At 44.6% G+C, this 21,623-nt stretch overlaps 1 protein-coding gene across 1 annotated transcript; it reads right to left on the bottom strand.

Moving 5' to 3' along the window:
* Nucleotides 1-331: 331 nt before the first annotated feature.
* cldn11 (claudin 11) lies at nucleotides 332-14,532 on the bottom strand. Its single transcript, XM_033031723.1, has 3 exons — nucleotides 13,997-14,532; nucleotides 4,407-4,571; nucleotides 332-3,024 (listed from the first exon to the last, which is right to left on the bottom strand). The coding sequence occupies exons 1-3, from the start codon at nucleotides 14,220-14,222 to the stop codon at nucleotides 2,780-2,782; spliced, it is 636 nt and encodes a 211-aa protein (XP_032887614.1). The 5' UTR covers nucleotides 14,223-14,532; the 3' UTR covers nucleotides 332-2,779.
* Nucleotides 14,533-21,623: the final 7,091 nt, after the last annotated feature.

The raw sequence follows: 21,623 nt of genomic DNA, 5'->3' as shown, positions 1-21,623 counted from the left end.
TTCCAAGGTTACAAACTCCACCCACTCCACCTATCTGATCAATATGTGTGGATGATAGGTACACAAAAATGCTGGAGAAACTCAGCGGGTGCAGCAGCATCTATGGAGCGAAGGAAATAGGCGACATGTGTGGATGATAGTTCCTTTCTCCTGGCAATTTAAAGACCTCCTGTTTGTTAGAGCAGTCCGCCACGAAGGGGTTATATCACGGAAAGACACAAAATGTTGGAGAGCGAGCGAGGCAGCACCCCTACACCCATTTCCCCCAGCCTTCTGCTGTTTTATTCCCTTGTTGCATTTGACGAAAGTAAAAGTAAAAAATACATCAGATTTATTTGTCTTTTATTATATAATCATAAGTCCAGTGAGCATATTATACATGGAAATAATGTTTAACTATTTTACATTCTTCAAACTGCGCTGATCAATTGTTACCTTGAATCTCGTTCAGTGCTGACATTGCAGACCCTATTGGCCACCTTTATTATTAATAATAATAATAATAATAATAATAACATTTCTGTTGCAACACCTTCTAACCCCAGTCTTCCTGCACAACTTTAGTCCGTCATAAACAACTGTTACTTTGCAAATCATTCAACTCCCTTTCAGAGGCCTCACTTTTTTTTATAATTTACTTATAAGGTTCCTAATTAATGGGGCTCAGAATTGGACACCGGCTAGATTTTGGATCAATCAGCTTCCGTTTGTCATACCCTAATTATGCACATAGAACATAAAACATGGAACCTCTCTGGCGGAAGAGGTTGGATAGGCTAAGACTTTATTCTTTGGAGTGTAGGAAATTAGGGGGTGAGCTTACTGAGGTGTACAAGATCATGAGAGGCATCTTCTGTAATGATTACACACAGTGACATACAATGTTCGTTTACCTCACTCACAAAGCTTGAGAACACCGAGGTAGAGTGTTTCAATATTAGACGACTGACCACCTAGGTGCCACGTCAGGGGAGTTCTAAGCTTTTGTTGATCTCCAGCTAAGAGCCTTCTCAAATATTGCCGTCTTACTGACCGCTGCCACTTCTCCCCGTCCCCAATTCCTAGCCCTGGTCATCTGCCCAACATCTCCTTACAGGCCATCCACAGGAACCTTCCAAGTCGCACTCCACCGCAAATGGAAAAATATTGCCTTTTGTTCACTGTTGCTGCGTCCAAATCCCAGAACTTTATCTCCAATAGCACAAGGGCACACCTTCAGTACATGAGATGGAATATTGAAGATGGTAGGATTGTTAATGCTAGCCTTACCTCGGTAATGTTTAGATAGTTCATAGGAGGAAAATTGGACCAAATTAGCCCATCGATTTTATTCCACCATTCAATCATGGCTGATGTTTTTCCATTTCAACTCCATTCTCCTGCCTTCCTCCCATAACCTTTAACATCCTTGCCAACGAAGAATCTATCAATCTCCGCTTTAAAAATACCCAATGATGGCCCCCACAACCGTCTATGGCAATGAATTCCACAGATTCACCACCCTCTGGCAAAATAAATTTCACCTCATCCCCTTTCTAAAGATTTGTCCTTATATTCTGGCACTCTGCCCTCTGGTACTAGACTCTCCCATTATAGTGGAAACATCCCCTCCACCAACACTCTATCCATGCCTTTCTTATCCTATGGGAAAGAAAAATAATCATCCCAATCCTTGTTGTCCTCTGCCAAAATGATCATCTCTTCAGAAGTTCCCACTTGCAGGTGATGGTCTGTCCTACTGCAACCTCTGCTCCCGGGACAATGGAAGAAGACGGAGGAATGCCGGAGCTAACTCCCTGGCCTAGCCTGTGCTGGGATGGCAAACTTCCTTGTTGAAACCAATTAGCATAGTCCTGAGCATCTCCTTGTTACTCCAACCCTAAGTGTTCCCAATACACTTAGTCACTCAGACACAACCTCTGTTGTCTCAATCAACATTGCTCACTTCAATGCCGGTGCCAGAAACTTGTTGAACACATGATTTCCACTTTAGATGCCTGTTTTAATTGACTTTGCTCAAAATATCAAAGGAAGTGTTTACTGATCGCGAAAATTGAATGGGGGTTTAGTGTTCCAGCCACAGTCTCATCTCCTCAAGGGCCTACATATAGTTCCTTGTTGTTTGTTTGGTCTTCTAAGATGCTCCACTGTAATTAAAAACTATTTGTAAATTAGCTGGCATAAAATAGAATTACAGGGCATGTAACACCCCATATACACGAGAGCTATCCTACACACTAGGGGCAATTTGCAATCTTTACCAAAGCCAATTAATCTACAAACCTGTATGTCTTTGGAGTGTGGGTGGAAACTGGAACACCCGGAGAAAACCCACATGGTCACAAAGAGAATGTACAAACTCCATAGTCAGGATCAAACCCGGGTCTCTGGCGCTGTAAGGCAGCAACTCATCCGCTGCGCCACTGTGCCACCTGCTAGCCAGCTGTACCTGTTAGTTCAGCTTAGATCAGTAACTAACCACAAACTAAGTCCTCCCACCCAGCCCCTAGCTCTTGTTTCTAGAGTTTAATGCTTAAATAACAACGGACATAATTCCTCACTAGTTAATGACTTTCATGTTTGAATGCGATCCAGGCAAAGATCAACAATAAAAATCATAATTGAGGATTGATTTATCTGTCCACCTTGGTGTGACTTCAGTCTCTTCTCCTTCCAGTCAAAAGAGAGTGTATTCAAAAGGTTGGCTTTTGCCACAAGTTGTCACCAGCTGAATGCCACGGATTCTGCCGGGGCTCCTCCTGGGCTGGGTGCTTGTCCCTTAGACGTGCGCGCTCTTGGCGTGCGTTGGGTTTGCCGTGGACGACGAGCCTTGTGAAGCGTAATAATACCTGTTATCCTGGAGATCGGGTGAAGGGCCGGTGCAACAGGCAATCACCACTCCTCCAAACAGGCAGAGCAATGTGCCGATCCAGCCCACGAAGAGCGAATACCCAAAATTGAAGAGGTACTCGACGTTGTGGACCCCCACCGGAAACCAGATGGTGGCCACTGCAGAGCAGATCGCTGGAAAACACAAACAGCAGGAAGGACTGTGTCAATTTTATGTGTCAATATTAACCATCTTTTAATGGTAGTTGAGATACAGTAGTTGAGGCAGGTAATACAACAGCATGTAGAAGACGGGGTACTGATTTTGGATGATCAGCCATGATCGTATTGAATGGCTCGAAGGGCCGAATGGCCTACTCCTGCGCCTATTTTTTATGTTTCTATGTTTCTACTTAGACAGTACATGGACAAGAAAGTTTTAGACGGATATCAACCAAACGGGCAAATGCGACTAGCGTAAATGGGGCATGTCGGTCAGTACGGATGAGGTGGGCTAAAGGGCCTTTTTCCGTGTATGGTTCCAAAATTCTATGAATCTTGAAGTGATGACCATGCTTCACAATATTGCTCGCCTCATTCTTAATTGAAAATAATTATAAAAGTAAGATGTGCTTCAAAGCACCTTTTCTAATTTTGTGACGTCCCAGTTGTTTAGTTTTAGAAATGTAGCATTTAAACCAGACCATTCAGCCCACTGAGTCCATGCCAATCATCGATCACTAGTTTTATGTGTGTGATCTACGCATATAGTTCTATATTATCTTTCTCATCCATTCCCTACATACTAGGAGCCAATTAACCTGCAAACCCGCACGTCTTTGGTATGTGAGAGGAAACCGGGGCACCGGGAAACCCACATGGTCAAAGGGAGAAGGTGCAAACTCCACACAGACAACACCCAAGGTCAGGATTAAACCCGGGCTCAGGCACTGTGAGGCAGCAGCTCTACTAACTGCGCTATTATGAAGTTGAGATGATGTACTGGCAAAGGATCCAGGGTCAGAAATGACACAGCTGAGTGTGATAAAATCCTTGTAGAAACAAGGAACTGCAGATGCTGGTCTACCAGGGAAAGACACAAAGTGCTGGAGTAACTCAGCAGGTCAGCCAGCATCGCTGGAGAACTGGCTGGATAGGTGATGTTGTGGTTTAGAACTCTTCTCCAGATTTATTGTAGGGGTGGGGGGAAGGAAATCTGGAAGTGAGGAAGAGCAGTGCTGCAGCATGTACTCCTGCAGTCTGGAATGGGCAGTCGGCAACATTCTCTGATGGATATCTCGCTGTGCCGGGGGGTGCAGGGTAGTACCAATGGTACAGACCAGGTCATCATGAATCTATCCCCTCCCGCTCAACCCTTCCCATAAATTTACACGCCCCCCCCAAAAAATTAATTTCCAGGGAAAATCCCCTGGGACAGTGAATCAGTAACCCCTGTACTATCTGAAGAGAACAACTTTTCTCCACTTCTTTGGCTCTTCAGTGAGCTGGGAGAGGTCTTTCCCAACCATGGTCCACTGGGGGTGATGTGCTCTCCCTGAGTCACGCGGCTTACTTACCCAGCAGAATGAGGAGGAAGGCACCCAGCAAGGATCGCTTGTGTTTGGAAGAGTGCGACTCGGTTCCGCAGCGCATACACGGCAATGCCATGAGAACGAGGAAAATCGCCGGCAGTCCCAGGATGGAGGCAGTGATCATCAGTGCGCGACTTGTCTGTAGGTAGGCTGCACAAAGGGAGAGAAGACATGGGTTGAGCAGGAGGTCAGAGACGCAACACAGATTATGCTTTCAGGCCAGTGGTGACTCGAAGAAAGACTGAGCAAGTGGAATCTATTTCTAGGAGGAGTTAGATAAAGGAGCAGAGATATCTTGGCCTCCAAGTTCATACCTCCATGAAAGTGACAACACAAGTAGATAGTGCGGTGATAAAGGTATGTGATATGCTTGCCTTGATAGTTGGGTCATTAAGCGTAAGAGTCAGGAAGTCATGATGCTGCTTTATAAGACCTTGGTTAGGCTGCATTCGGAGTATTGCATGCAGTTCTGGTCGCCCCATTGCAAGAAGGATGTGAAGGCTTTGGAGAGGGTGCGGAGGAGGTTTGCCAGAATGATGCCTGTCTTTGGGGTTATTAGCTACAGGGACAAATTGGACATACTTGGATTATTCTTCCTGAAATGATGGCAGTTGTGGGGAGACCTGATAGAAGTATATGAAATTATGAGAGCAAAAGATAGGGCAGACAGTCAGAACTTTGTTCACGGAATGGGGAAAAATCAAATTCTAGAGAGCATAGTTTTAAGGTGAGATGGGCAAAGTGTAGAGGAGGTTATATTTAAACAGTTCCTGGAACGTGCTGTTTGGTGGTTGAGGCAGATACAATACAGGTCTACCATTGATTTCCCAGCAGCTTGGTTCCAGAGCCTTGCCGTATTATCTGATTTGCTGGACTAACAGAGGGCACGGACTCAAGGGGCCGAGATACCGGCCCGCAAATCTGGCCTCGGAAGTTAGCTATGGGAATGGATCCGCCGGCTCCGCCTGGACCTGCGTTCCAGAACCCTGGATGTCCCGGTAAAGTCGAGATCGCCTGCTAAGCGTGACATTTTCAGGGGGACCTCCGGGGTGGATGGGTATTTTGAGTGCTCTCTCGTAAATTTGTCCGCATGTGCCCGTACCACCAGATGCCGAAAAATCTGTGGTGGACCTGTAGTGGTATTTAAGAGACTTTTGAACAGGCACATGAATATACAGGGATTGGAGGAATATGGATAATGTGCATGCACATAGGATTTAGTCAGCATCAGTTCCGGTGCTGTACTGTTGTACTCTCTACGTGAGTGGTGTAATATGGCGTTATCTCAGTGAACAGCACTCCCTTGACCCACTCTGCAGCATTCTGATGATCAAGGAAGTTGGCAATACAAGAGGATGTTGTTCCTGGAACAGCCCCAGCAGAGTGGAGGGTAGCAAACGTATCACAGACTTATTTAAGGATGGAGAGAACAAAACAGGAATCTGTCCATCACTGAGCCCAATATCTGTTGTTGACAAGATGCTGACGTCCATCATTGAGGAAGTAGTCACAGGTACTTAGAATATCACTACATAATTTCGGCAGATTCAATACAATTTGTGAAAGGAAAGTTCATATCCGCCAAACCTTTTAACTTTTCAAAATGCAACGAGCATGGAGGGGTGTGGAGCAAACTAATGGATGTAATAAAGATGGATTTTCAAAACTGTTAGGATTGCGATTGGGGAAATGTTAGTTGAGTTTGTACTTTAGTTTAGAGATGAAGCATGGAAACAGGCCCATCTTGCAAACTCCGCACAAAGAGCACCTGAGGTCAGGATCGAACCCGGGTCTTTGGCGCTGTGAGGCAGCAGCTCTACCCACTGAGCCACCCATCAATTAGTTTGTATTGATTAAGAACAGAAAGCAGAGAATAGAAATAACTGGAGATTTTTAGGTTGGGCTAGCTAGATTAGGCAATTTAGGTGGCATAGATAAGTTGGACTGAAGTTTCCATACTGCATGGCTCTCTGACTTCAGGCCAATGCTCCATCCTTTTTTAATTTATTAGTCCTGAGCTTCTGAAGGGGACTGTAGAAGGTGGTGCCAATAACATGGGTATGGTGGTCATATCACCAGGTTGGTGACCCTACCGCCTGGAATTACAATCCAGGGACCCGAGAGCAAACACCAACGTGGCTCACCCTAGAGAGGGCATGGCTGCATTGGAGAGGGTCTGGAGGAGATCCACCATAATGTTACCCATGGAGGAGGAATCATGTTAGAAGAAATAACATGCTGGCAAATACAAGAGATTGCAGATGCTAGAACAAGATAAAACAGGCAAATTGCTGGAAAAACTCAATGGGCGATGTCAAGGGTCAACAGTGTTTTATTTGTCAGACGTCCCAACAAAATAAATGAAATTCTGACTTGCCTCAGCTTTACGGGCCTGTAAAGGCAATACAGATAATGCCCAATTAACTAAATATTCAATACATTAATAACTGCAACCCTCAAATCCTCCATGCAACAAAGACAATCTATAGACGTTTATAGTTGAGGTTAGTTTTGTGTAGATGTGAAATGTTCAGAGCCAGGCAGCGTCTGTGGAGGCAAATAAATGGTCAGCATTTCTGGTTGAGTCCCTGAATCAGGACTTTATTCTGCTCGGAGTACAATCTCATCAATCCCCTTGGGTTCCTTTGCTACTCATGTACACCTGTGGCAATTAGCAGCAACAAATTTCCTCATCAGCTGATGGGGGATAATTGGAGCACTGGCCCAGGTGCCAGGGACTCACACCATCATGCAACAAACCCCTCAGTGCGAGATGATCAGTGAGGTACTAATACAAAATTGGGAAAGAGAAAAGGAGAGGGGTAAATAGAGCCATTGAAATAAATTAGCTGGGGAAAGAGGGAATAAAGCATCACTTGCTGATAAGAATGAACACTCAGTGGGCAGCCCAGTGGCGCAGTAGGTCACAGCGCCAGAGACCTTGGGTGCAGTCTGTATGGAGTTTGCATGTTCTCCCTGTGACTGTGTGGGTTTCCTCCGGGTGCTGCGGTTTCCTCCCACATCCCAAAGACATGCAGTTAATTGGCCTCTAGTACATAGGGAAAGTGGTATAACATAGAACTAGTGTGAATGGGTGGTCAATGGTTAGTGTGGTCTTGGTGGGCTAAAGAGCCTGTTTTCAAACTGAACTAAACGAAAATAAAACTAAACAGAGCATGTTATGAGAACATTAGACAAGAGGGTCACAAGGAAAGAGAAGGTACAATTAGGAACAAAAAGCAGAAAATCAAAGGTCATATTAACGTTTCCTGTTTCTCTTTCCCAGATGCTGGCTATCCTGCTGAGTTTTTGCCAGCATTTTTCTGTTTTTATTTCAGATTCCCAGCATCATTTCAGCATTTTAGTTAGGGACTGAAGTGGTAATATGTGCATGGAACAAGGGGGATTATGTCAAGAATAAAGGGGGCTTATGTTCAAGAATCAAGAGAGTTTTATTGTCATGTGGACAATGAAATTCTAACTTGCTGCAGAACAACAGAATATGTAAACATAATAATAGAAAACAGAAGATAAAAGTTCAGTGTGTCAATAGACCATAGACCATATATACACAATAAATAAACAGATATAGTGCAATAATAATAATAGACTGTTATTGTTCAGAGCTTATTTGATGTCGTGTTTAATAGCCTGATGGCTGTGGGGAAGGAGCTGTTACTGAGCCTGGATGTTGCAGATTTCAGGCTCCTGTACCTTCTTCCCGATGGCGACAGTGAGATGAGTGTGTGACCAGGATGGTGTGGGTCTTTGATGATGTTGGCAGCCTTTTTGAGGCAGCGACTGCAATATATCCCTTCGATGTTGGGGAGGTCAGAGCCGGTGATGGACTGGGCAGTGGTCACAACTTTCTGCAGTCTTTTCCGCTCCTGGACGTTCAAGTTGCCGAACCAAGCCATGATGCAGCCAGTCAGAATGCTCCCCCTGTGCACTTGTAGAGGTTCGAGAGAGTCCTCCTTGACATACCCACTCTCTAATCTTCTCAGGAAGTAGAGGCGCTGATGTGCCTTCTTTATAATTGCATCAGTGTGCTGGGACCAGGAAAGATCTTCAGAAACATGCACGTCCAGGAATTTGAAGTTTGTGACCCTTTCCACCATTGATATATACGGGATTGTGGGTCCCTATCCTACCCTTTCCAAAGTCCACAATCATTTCCTTGGTTTTATTGTTGTTGAGAGCCAGGTTGTTGTGCTGGCACCATTTGGTCAATCGGTCGATCTCACTTCTATACTCTGACTTAATGATCTCTATTCACCAAGGACAAGGATATTGTTCTTGTAGAATAGAGGGGGGATGGTGAAATTCTAGAATGTTAGGAGGAGATATTTAATGTCTTTGCAGACTTAAAGATGGATATATCTCCAGGACCTGAGGAGATCCCAGGCTAAATGAGGTAAGAGAGAAGATTACCAGGATCCTAGCAGAGATGTTTAAGTCTTCACCAGTGGCAGATGACCGGAGGACAGCAAGGATAAGCCTGACAATCACAAACCAGTGAGTCTAAAGCCAATGGTAGGGGAGTTAATGGGAATACATTGGATTGAAACATACTTGACTGGGCAGGGACAAATCAGAGATACTTTGCATGGCTTTGTTATGAGCAATCCTTTCAGATTTGATTGAATTTTCCAAGCAGGTAATAAAATGTATTGATGAAAGCAAGAAGACTCTCATGATTTTCATGACTCTGCATGAATTTCACTAAGGCCTTTGGCAAGATCCCAAATGCAAAAGTGATCCAAAAGCTGAGAACTGGTGAGATCTAGGACAGGTTGGCAAACTGTATCCAGAATGGGCTTGGTAATAGAAAGCAGAGGGTGATAATAGAGGGTTGTTTTTATGGTTGAAACCTTGTGACTAATGTGTACTCCATGGATCGGTGCTTTGACGTGAATATTACAGGTATGAGCTCTGGTTTTGCAAGTGACAAAATGGTGGTGATGTTTCTGATAGTTTATAGGCAGAGGATAATCTAGTTATAAATTATGAGAGGCTTAGATAGGATAGACAGTCAGAACCCTTTTCCCAGGGATGGAAAAATCAAATACTCGACAGCTTGAAGGTGTGAGTGACAATGTTTAAAGGGGTTGTGTGGGGCTACTGTTTTACACAGAGGGTAGTGAGTGCTTGGAATACTCCTCTGGTGTTGGTGGTGGAGGCAGATACAACAGTGGTGTTTGCAAGTTTGTTGGATAGGCACATGGAAATGCGGGGAATAGAGGCATAGGGATTATGCGCTGACAGATAAGAGATGGTCTTGGCATCGTGTTCGGCACAAACAATGTGGGGTTGTACTCTATTGTTCTATGTTCTATGTCCTGTGTTACAAAATGGTATTGACTCAAGAGGAGGTGGAATTCAATTGTGTGGTCATGTATACTGGGAGAACCAGTGAGGATAAGGCATACAAGTTGAATGCTGGAGCCCATGGGAGTATTCAGTAACAAATAGACAATAGTCAACATCCAGGGAGCACCCTACACCATCTTGATGATTAACATGTACTCTGGGCTGAAGGGTCTGTTTCCCTGTGACACCATTAATCTAATAGAGAGAGACTGACACAGGAGGTGGGAGTCTGCGAGAGAAGAGGAACAAAGGGAACAAAGAGAGAGAGTGAGAGTCAGGTGTGGAGAATGAATAGCAGGGAGCAAGCGAGTTAGTGAGAGGGAGAGAGAGAGAGAGAGAAAGGGGGAAGGAGAAAGAGGAAAAAGTGATGGATGTGGAGAAGGCCAGAGTGAGGGAGGGAGAGAGAGAGAGGGGGAAGGGAGAGGCAGTGGGATAGAGAGGGTAGTGAGAGAAAGGGAGGGGAGAGAGAGGGAGAGGGAGAGAAAGTGCATGAGGGAGAGAGAGGTATTAGCAAGGAAGAGAGAGTGCAAGGGTGAGGGAGAGAAAGAGGGAGAGATAGAAAAAGGGAGAGAGAAATAGAGCAGGAGAGAGGGGACGTGATAGAGGGATGGAGAAAGGGGTAAAAGAAAGATTAAACGTGAGAGGGGAGAGGGTAAAACAGAGAGGGGTGAGGGGGGGGGGGGGGGAGAGAGCGGGAGGGAGGGAGTAAGAGACAGGGAACGTATGTGAGAGAGAAGGGAGACAGTGACATAGGCCGGGAGAGAGGTGAGAGGGTACTAGCAGGAAGGCAGAGAAGGGGATGTTGATGGCTTGTCACAGATGGTAATACTGAGTGCACTGATAAGCGAGAGAGGCTGGCACACACAGATGGGAAACACATTTCAACCATTGTCTGTGATATATAAACCATGGACAATGGAGACACCACCTGCCGCTGCGGACCGGTGACTGGCTGAAGTATTCTGATGTAAAGGGGACATGATTGTTTTACATTGCTTTTCCTGATGGAGAGGTGTGAGTGGCCACATTTCCACCTCGCTCCGGCAGCACCGTGTTGTGACGATGGACTGTTTACTTGTAAGGAAGCGATTGAGGGGGAAGGTGGGGGTTCTTTTGTGTGCGGCAGCCTGGCCGTTTCCAGCTGCTGCTCGCTGCGGCGTTTCCTGCGTTTGTGTCGCTCCCTCGCTACAGCTGCTGCGGATCTTCCACGGCTTCAGCAAGTTGCAGCTGGAAAAACATCGCAGGCTGCCCCCCCCCCCCCCTGCTCACACGCACGGCGCCCTCACCCCCCCCCCCCCCCCCCTTCAGCGCTGATAGATCCCTTGCAATAGTAACTGAGAACCGTGGCGAATCGAAAGGGTTTTGAACCAGTTTGTTATGTGTAACATGAACTCCTTGAGGGTGTCTGGCTGGGGTTTTATCAAATGTCGCTGCCTGTGTGTCACGGAACAACTGGGCGGATTTTATTGGAAAACTATTACGAAGGAAGTTGCAGGGTGGCCTGTAATCTCTCATCCCCCCCCCCCCCCCCCCCTCACCCCTCAACTCACCCCCTCACCCCCCCCCCCCCACCTCACCCAGTGCTGAAACCAGGTTGACCGAGGGAGCACTGCAAAACCAGAGTCCTTTGAAGAGAGATTATGGAGAGGTTAGGCCTTGCTCCCAATCCCAGCGGTTGGAAAATATCCCATGCCATCGTTTTGAGGAAAAGCAGGGACAATTCTCTCAGTGGGCTGGCTAGTATCTATACTTCACCCCGCACCGCTAAAACAAATCACCCGGCCGTTATCTTGTTGCTGCACAAAGTGATCGCCGCCTTGCTATATTTGGAGGTTTCCGCACGTTCAGGGCGTTGTGGAGAGACGTCGGTATTAATCCTGCGCTCTGCTCCTTGGATGCATGTTTGCAATTGGTAGACTATGAGGGGCAATGGTTTTATGATCAACCTGTCAGACCTAACACCCATTCTCAGACAGAGTGAGTGAGTGAGACAGATGGACAGAGAGCGGGGGTGGGGTGGGGGGGGGGGGGGGGGGGGGGGGGGTGTGCGGTGTGGGGGGAGAACAAGAGAGTGTGATGAAGAAAGATAGAGACAGTCAGAGAAACATGATGTGCAATTATGACTTTTACAGTTATTGAGATCAAGTTACTTCACATAGTCAGTTCATAAACTATCTCCCTTCTTTGGACCATGTGACACATTCACAAGGTCACACAGCATGGGAACAGGCCATTCGGCCCACTGCACCCATGCCAACCAGTGGGGATCCATCCTGATTAACCCCATCATCCATCACTTGGGCCATGGTTGGCTCAGCCATTGCGATTCAAGTGGTGGTATCTCAGCTTGCTCTCATTGTCCACCAGTGAGGAATTTGGAAAAGGCGGAGATGGGGCTAATTTGCCATTGGTAGTCTAGTGAACACCCATGGGGCCTGCATCCACTCCCAGAAGCAGAGAAAAAAGATAATTCTCAATTTTGGAAACCAGAGGGTTGGATTGGCAGATTTCCTGTATACAAAGCAGGAATGCCATCTCAACAGATTACAGTAGAAAGAAGGAATGTGGGTTGAAGCAGAACTTTCCACAACCTCACGATGTCCAACTTTCCACAACCGGTGAAGTGCTTCATGAGTATAACTAACGAAGCTGTAATGTACAGGAGTTAATTGGTGCATAGCTGCCTCCAACCGACAGGAGAGAGGCGAAGGACAAATGGTTTGTTTAAAGTAGACGCAAGGAACTGCAGATTCTTGGTTGTTATAAATATTAGCTGTGGGATCAAAGTTGACACAAGATATGGGGAAAATCTACCTGCTCTATGTCAAACAGTGGAAATTCTTACTCTGACAGGAGAAGAGACGGAGTCCCCATTTGTATGCTCTGCAGAGAGAAGCTGCATCTCTCGTGAATGCAACTGTCATCCGCACTGCACCGGGGGCTGTGGGGATGGTCGGCATAGGGCAAGAACTCAGATCTCAGCAGTGTCCTTGGAACCCACAATCCCCACCCTCTGTAACGAGGGACCATGAGTCAGGAGAGTCAAGAATGTTCAATTGTCATATGCACCGATAACGGAACAATGAAATTCTAACTCTATGGTTGTAATCATGAGCAGCCTTTCCGCTGACTGGATAGCACACAACAAAAAAGCGTTTCACTGTACTTCAGTACATGTGACAATAAACGAACCTAAACTAAACTAAACTAAACTAAAGATAGACACAACATGCCAGAGTAACTCAGCGGGACAGGCAACATCTCTGGGGAGAAGGGATGTGTGACGCTTTGGGTTGAGTCCCATCTAACTAACTAAACTGTACTACACTAAATTAAACTAGCTAAACTCAACTAAACAAGCCTGGAAACACAATAAGCACAGATAATATATAATTTTAAAAATCAATATACCATAATTATGGTGCAAAAAAAACAACCCAATTGCCCTTAGAGTAACCAAAGATAGTCCACAAAAATTCATAATTGAGGCTCGTGCTGTGCAGGCAACCTACTGAGCCACAGCTGACAATGAGGCAAAGGGTATGGCTAATAATCTTTGGAAAGAAAGCTTGATAACTTAGTTTTCTTTGCTGTAGTCCACAAGGGGTTAACATTTTCTCTTTGGGGAATGTCATTTGCTGCACTTGTTTTTGACAGGATTTCAAATCATACCATGGACACGAGCACGGGAATCAATGACAGAGATATGTGGAATCAATTCTTCTCTTTGTATTTTAACACTTTGAAGGTAAGATGGGTGATGGTATCAGCCAGCAGGGTGCCTCCCCAGAATGAGCCAGGTATTGCTTCATGCATTCTACGGCAGTTTTCAGACCCTACTCAGTGAATGAAGCAGATGTTGGAGCCAAAACAATCGATTAGATTTGGAATAAAGGGGGAAGGAGAGAGAACTGAGCAAGGGAAGAGAAAGCTTGATGAGAAGAGTGGACAATTGAGTGTTGTAAACTGAGTGTGTATGTCTAAATATCCAACGTAAAAGAAAGTTAAAGGAACAGATTAGAGGAAATAAGCTTAGTTTAGTCATGTGTACTGAGGTACAGTGAAAAGCTTTTTTGTTGCGTGTTAAACAGTCATAGGAAGGGCTCTACATAATTAATCGAGCCGTCCACAGTGTATAGATACAGGATAAAAGGAATAACATTTAGTGCAAGATGAAGTCCAAGGGACTAAAATGTCGAAGTTACCTGGCATTCTGAGGATGTCAGACATCGTCTTGCAGTGGTAAGCTGAAGATGATCGGTAACACTCCGTCCACAGCCCCCGCAGCTTGAATTCGCCAAAGTGAGTACAATCAGAGCCCTGTATTGAGCAGGTCTGGACCCACTCTTTGGTGCCAGTGGCAATCAGGATACCAACCCAACCCACGGAGCTGAGGATGAAGCCCAGAATGTGCAGACACATAGAACCCATCTCGTCTTCAAACACCCGAGCTGTGATCAAATAGTTGATCTTCTGAATGCGTCCCCTGAAACTGTTGCCGAGAACACTCAAAGACAAAGGCTTCGAAAGTACAGCCCGCTTGTTTTTCCTTTCTCTGCTGCTGCCTGCTTCCCCTTTGGAAAGAAAGTCTGTTCACACAAAGTGAGGCTCATCTATGTTAAACTCTGTGAACCTTTCGCCTGAAACCCTGAACAGCCAATTAATGCTCTCGGAAATCATCTCGAGGGGCAAGGATAAACTTTCATAGCCTATCAGCGAAGAGCATAGTAAGTTGGTGATGATTTTCTCTGAGTGCATGTTTCCAGTTAGGGAAACCAAGCCCGGTACATGTAATTTACGGGATTAGCCACAGAAATGGGCGGAGAAGTGGCAGAGGGAGTTTCATCCAAACAAATGTGAGGTCTTGCACTTTGGGTGGTTGAAAATGCAAGAGGAAAAAGTAAAACAATGGCATGACCTTTAACAACATGGACGTAAAGAGGGAAGTTAGGGTCCAAGTCCATAATGCAGTGAAGTGGCAATACAAGTAGATGGGGTGATAACGAGGACTTCCGCTATGCTTGCCCTCAATGGTCGGGGCATTGAGTAAAAAAGTCAAGAGGTCGCAATGCAGATTTATAGGACTTTGGTTAGCTTGTATGCGGAGTATTGTGTGCATGTCTAGTGACCCCCGTTACATGAAGTATGTGGAGGCTTTGGAAAGGGTGCAGAGGAGTTTAACCTGAATTCTAGACTTAAAATGTTGGAGTAACTCAGCGGGTCAGACAGCATCTCTGTAGAAAAAGGATAGGTGACGCTTCGTGTCGAGACCCTTCTTCAGACTGGGAGTCAGGGAGAAACGAGAGATATGAAAAGTATTTACCAGAATACTGCTGGATTAAGGGGTATTAGCTACAGGGATACTTTGGACGGACTTGGATTGTTGTCTCTGGAATGCCGGCGGTTGTAAAGGGACCTGATTGGTTTGGGTACAGCTCTATCCAGGACCGTAACAAATTGTGCACTCAGCCCAGACCATCACACACAACAGCCTCCCTCCTATTGATTCCATTTATCCTCGGCTAGGCTAGCAGCATAATTAAGGACGAGTCGCGCCGTGGACACTCCCTCCTCTCCCCTCTCACATCAGGCAAAAGGTATAGAAGGGTGAAGAAGCACACCACCAGCTTCAGGGACAGTTTCTTCCTAGCTGTTATCAGGCAGCTGAGCCATCCTATCACCAACTAGAGAGCGGTCTTGAACTGCTATCTACCGCACTGAACACCCTCAGACCATCTTTAAACGGACTTTACTGGACTTCATCTTGCACTAAACATTATTCAATTTACCATACATCTGTACACTGTGGAAGGCTTGGTTGTAATCATGTATTATCTTTCCACTGACTGGTTAGCACGCAACAAAAAAGCTTTTCACTGTACCTCGGTTAACGTGACAATAAACTAAACTAAACTAAACTGATAGATGTATGTACAATTATGTGCGGCATAGATAGGGTAGACATTCAGAACTATTTTTCCCAGGATTGAAAAATCAAGCCCTTCAGCCCAACTTGTCCATGCCGACCAAGATGCCCCATCTAAGCTAGTCCCATCTGTCTGCTTTGGGATCATATCCCTCCATGAAAAGGGATAGGCCACCTAGCCCATTAATCCCTTGCTTACCTAGAATCCAACTCTGCCTTTAAAATGTCCAAAGAATGATTTCACTATCATTTGAGGTTCAAAGACTCAAGGAGCAATACGGTTAGCTACGTGCCCATTGGCCCACCATGTCTATACTGAACATAATGCCATTAAACTATTCTCCTCTGCCAGAACCTGATGCAAATCCCACAATTCCTTGCATATCTATGTGCCTATCTAAAAGCCTCTTAAATGCCGTGATACTCTGCGAAAAAGAAAAATTACATCATTGGATTCAACAGCAGATTCTTCCCCACTGTTATTAGATTGCTAAACTGGCCTCTCACATGCTAAGGAGTTTTCCAAATCTTCCAATCCACCTTGACAAGTCCTTTGCACTTTTTTCCTCCTGCATTTCCACTATAAATGTAACTTTATATTCCACGCTATTTATTTTCTCTTTGAACTAGAGATATGTCTGGACAGCATATGAAACAAAGCTTTTCACTGTGACTCAGTACGTGATAATAATAAGCCAATATCGATACCAATATCATTAACAAAACCTGTACCAATATCAATACCAATATTTATACAAATAATGATACTAATAAAGGAGTGATCTCATTTTAAGCCAGTTCTCCTGAATCTAAACTCTTCCACAGTTGGAAATATCATTTTCATGCAGATTGGGTGACTGCTTTGAGGAACATCTGTCCTCAGTCCACAGAAATAATACTGAGCTACCTGATACAAGCCTCTTCTTCACAATCCCAGCGTCATTCCCATCTGCCTACATCCTTTCCCACTGCCCAAGTGAGACCCAATGTTGACCAAAAAAAAGAGACGCATTATATCCCATCTCGGTATTTTGCTTCTGGGATGGATATTGAATTTTGCAACTTTCCTGTGACCGCGGGAGTCTACACTTTCCTCCCATGTCCAAAGTCAACCTGCCGAGTTTATTGATCACTGGGTGAGCAACAGAAGATCTGGGAGGAACTGATGAGCAGTGAAGTAAGTAGGAAGAGATTGGGCAGGCTAGGACTTTATCACATGGAGAGCAGGGGACTGAGGGGTGATCTTATAGAAGTGTATGAAATAATGAGGGATAATAGAGTCAATTTATCCAGGGGAGGGGAAACAACAGCCAGAGGACATAGGTCTCGGGTGAAAAGGGGAACATTTAATAGGAACCTGAGGGGCTACTTTTTACACAAAGCGTGGTGGGTATATGGAACAAGTTGCCAGAGAACGTAGTTGAGGCAGGTACTATAACAATATTTAAAATGCATCTGGACAGGTAAGAAAGCTTTCGAAGGATACAGGCCAAATGCGGGGAAGTGGGACTAGCTTAGATGGGGAATCTTTGTCAGCTTGGGCAAGTTGGGCAAAACCTGTTTCCATGCTGTATGGCTCCATGACTCTGCCTCTAATGGAATTGCACAGACTTGATAGGCCCAATGTATTCCAAAATATTGTCATAAAATACGAGATCCGACTGCTGAAGGCTTCTGTCGCCCTCTGGTGCTTTATCCCTGCACTGCAGCTTCAGATTAAAGAGGACAGGAGGCTGCAATCAGGAGCAGCATGCAATCTGCTGTAAGAACTCAGCAGGATGAGCAGCATCGTTTAGAGACAGTGTTGGCTACTTTGTGAAATGAATATTTCCTGCAGTTAAACAGGGAATCAAGTCACAGGTGATTGTGTATGTGTGCATGTCTGCATGTGTGTGCATATGTGTGTGTGTGTGTGTGCACGTGTGGTGGGCAGAGAAGGTGGAATTAGAGTCATAGTTATGCAGCACAGAAACAGGTCTATCAGCCCAACTTGTCAAGACCAAGTTTTATAACTGCGCTGGTAACACATGGCCGTGTTGGCCCATATCCCTCTAAACCTTTCCTTTCCATGAACCTGTCCAAATGTCTTTTAAACATAGTCACTTTACTCACCTCTACAACTTTCTATGACACCTCTTTGTACATATGCAACATATTGTACGCATACTACACTCTGAGTAAAAAACTTTCCACTCAGGTCTCTGTTAAGTCTTTGCCCTCCCACCGTAAACCTACGCTTTCTTAGTTATGGGCTGCTGTATCCTGGGATAAGACTGCAACCATTCACCGTATCTATGACCCTCATTATTTCATTCAACAATCAACCTACACTCCAGGTAAAAATGTCCCACCCTATCCAGCCTCTCCCAAATTCAAGCACTAACGTCTGGTAACATCTTGTTGAATATCTTCCAGCTTTTCCAGCTTCATGACATACTTCCGACAGCAGGGCGGCCAGTATTGCACACGGTGGCTCCAAGAGTGATCCAGGGTTTCATGCAACTGTATCAGGGTCAGGTCGGGGGGAGTTCCCCCCGCCACGGGTACCATGTAATCCCGTGCTACCTGCTCCATGGTCAGATAGTCGGCGACTAAACCGTCTCCCCCACCTGGTTTGCAAGGTGAGGAGGGGGCTGTGGACCTCCAGCAGGACCAAATACAAGACCTGTCAAAGGGTGGATGAGCTCCTCGCGAGCCAACGGCCATCCACACTTCAGTGGGAGTTGCGATCACTGTCATATTTAGCATTGTAAAAAACTCATACTTAAATTTTGGAAAAATGCTAATATACCAACATTTAAAATGTGGATTAGTAATATGCTGGACACAGCACATTATGAAGAAATGAGACTCAAACAAGACCAATTCTTAATGAGTTGGTCTCCATTTATTGATTTCTTGGATTCATGTGGTGCCACAGTATCGTGAAAATTAAGTTTCAGGTATGGGTGAAAGATGATCTAGAACATAAAAAATCATCTCCTTGTGGCGATTGAATAAACTCCCTCCTGCTTTCCCTCCTCACTTATTTCTTTTCTTCACTATTTTCTTTATCTGCCTTTCACTCACGCTCACTAGCCTATCCTTCACTTTCTACAACCTCTTTTTTCTTTTTCTCTTCTTACTTTTCTCTTTTAAAAAAGGAAGTTGTACAGAGAATGTAATATGTTAACATAATTTTGGGTACCAGTAAAAAGGTACCACTGTATTGTACTTACTTCTAATAAATATATATATATATTTTTTTAAATACATAGCATTGTAAGGCACCGTGCCCGTTGATGTTTTCAGCAATGATGATGATGGTATCATGACATCCCAACTCCAGTACTCAATGCTCTCACCAATAAAGGCAAATGTGCCAAATGCCTTCTTCACCACACCTGTCGACCTGTGTTGCCACTTTCAGGGATCTAGGTACCTGAACCCCTAGGTCTCTCCGCTCAACAACGCTCTCCAGGGACGAGGTGGGCAAAGGGCCTGTTTCTGTGTTGTAATTTCATACTGTACTTTTCAATGTTTTTTCTTCATGGCCAATATTTAACAAAGATTTTGTTTGTAAGCTATCTATTGCAACATTTACTCGTTTTTTTTCTCTGTCAACCAGTCCTGGGCAATTTAAGAAAAGACTGCAGCAATTATCAGCAGGCGGGGTTTGATTGAACTTTACTCGATATTGTATTGTTTTATTTTGTTAACTTTTTTTTTGTGTTTGCTTATTATATTATCCATTGAGTACCTGTTGTGCTGCTGCAAGTATGAATGTTCTTGTTTTGTTTCGGTACATATGACAATAAAACACTCTTGATTATTGTGTATGAAGGAACTGCAGATGCTGGTTTAAACCAAAGATCCTTTAGAAGGTACTCGACCCAAAACGCCACCCATTCCTTCTCTCCAGAGATGCTGCCTGTCCCGCTGAGTTACTCCAGCATTTTGTGTCACTCATGATTCTTGATGAGTGAGTTCGAAGCTGGAGATTGTGTAATGGACAGTGAATCTGTAGGTTGTGTGCTTCTGCTCTCTAGTGGCCACTGTATGCAATTACTAGTGCAATTAACCTTCATCGCTTGACTTTAAAGGGACTATTTGCTTTCCTGGTTCCTTTCTACATAAAGCTGTTCCCAGCTGTTTCACAGGCCGAGAGGTTTATTCTTGCGGCAAACAGTGCATCCAAGGTGCAGCAATTCCTCTACCTATTGAACTTGAGTTTGTGCCATCAAATCCATGCTGACCATCGATCACCCGTTCACAGTAGTTCTGTTATCCCACTTTCTCATCCACTCCCTACACACCAGAGGCAATATACAAAGGGCCAATTAACCGACAAACCCACATGTATTTGGAGTGTGGGGGGAAACTGGAGCACCCTGGCTCAGCTCTCCCCACCATCGAAAGCATCTGCATGAGGCGCTGCACCAGAAGGCAGAATCTATCATCAATGATCCAAACCGTGCTGTTACAATGATACTCCCATTATCCTTCACCACCCCCTTTGACATAAAGCATGGATCTCCTTCCCCACTTTCCCTGATGCCCTTCTGTGCAGCCAGAACTAAGAACAGTTTCTTCCCCACTGCTGTCAGACTCCTGAACCAGTTCCCTTTTGCAGTTTTCCCCCTTCCCGGAGGTGCTGCCATGTACTCTTTCCCTTACTCAACTCTACCCAATCCCGTAATTGTACATGATTATTTATTTTTTGCATTACAATCTTCCACCACATTACTTTTTGCCCCCATTGTATTTATTGTTGTATTTATGTATTCTGTTCATTTTATGGGATTTATGCATGGAATATCATTCTAGCCTGGTGTATATGATAATAACTAATCTGATGTGAATCAGAATCTGCGATTTGTGAAACCTCTTACCCTGGACCAGGAAGACAACGCACCATCTTTAACATTAGAATGTAGAAACAAAGAACTACAGATGCTGGTTTTACACACAAGGACAAAGTACTGGAGTAACTCGGCGGGTTAGGCAGCATCTCTGGAGAACATGGATGAAAAATGGTCCTGACCACGAAACGTCACCTATCCATGTTGTCCAGAGATGCTGCCTGATCTGCTGAGTTACTCCAGCCCACTGTATCCTTATATCTATCACCCTGTGGCTTGCTTGCTAAGAATGACAAGGAGTCAGATATGGAGTCCCTCAGAAGATCCTTAATTGGACTTTGCTGGGCTTTATCTTGCACTGAACATTATTCCCTTTATCCTGTAACTGTATACTGTGGAAGGCTCGACTGTAGAATCATGCATAGTCTTCCGCTGTCTCTATAGCATCCTACAAAAAAACTTTTCACTGCACCTTGGTACACATGACAATAAATAAATAAACAAAACTGAATAGTGAACTATGAAGCATTCTCTTCACCTTGTTGGACAACGTTGGACCCTCCCAACCCATAAATGAGCCGGGCACTTTTTGGATTTTATAAATAAATAATTTTAGAAGCTAAATAACGTCCGAGGGTGCCAAAATACATACAGGTTTGTAGGTTAATTGGTTATGGTAAAGATTATAAATTGTCCCTATTGTGTATGATAGTGCTAGTGTATGGCGTGATCACAGGTCAGTGTGGACTCCATGCTGTAACTCTAGACTCAACTAAACTAAGAGCAGATGAATTTGAAATGTTTGAGTAACAACACAGCAGAATTCTCTCTTGCTTGGGACCTGTCACTAGATCATATGAATAGACTAAAAATTCACAATTTAAATTTGTAAACAATCACACAGTTTTCATCTCTCCACGCTGCGATCCAATCGTCCATAAAGTCGTGACCTAAGTTTTTTTAAATCACTGATTAAAGGATCTTCATAGAATTGCTCCCATTGTTTGTTAAAACCGCCAATGCAAAACTTGGAAAGGTTACACATTTCAATCTATCAAGTAAACC

This window comes from Amblyraja radiata, chromosome 13, assembly GCF_010909765.2.
Source record: "Amblyraja radiata isolate CabotCenter1 chromosome 13, sAmbRad1.1.pri, whole genome shotgun sequence".
In the NCBI taxonomy this organism is placed as follows: Eukaryota; Metazoa; Chordata; class Chondrichthyes; order Rajiformes; family Rajidae; genus Amblyraja; species Amblyraja radiata.
This window is presented reverse-complemented; position numbering and strand designations above follow the sequence as displayed.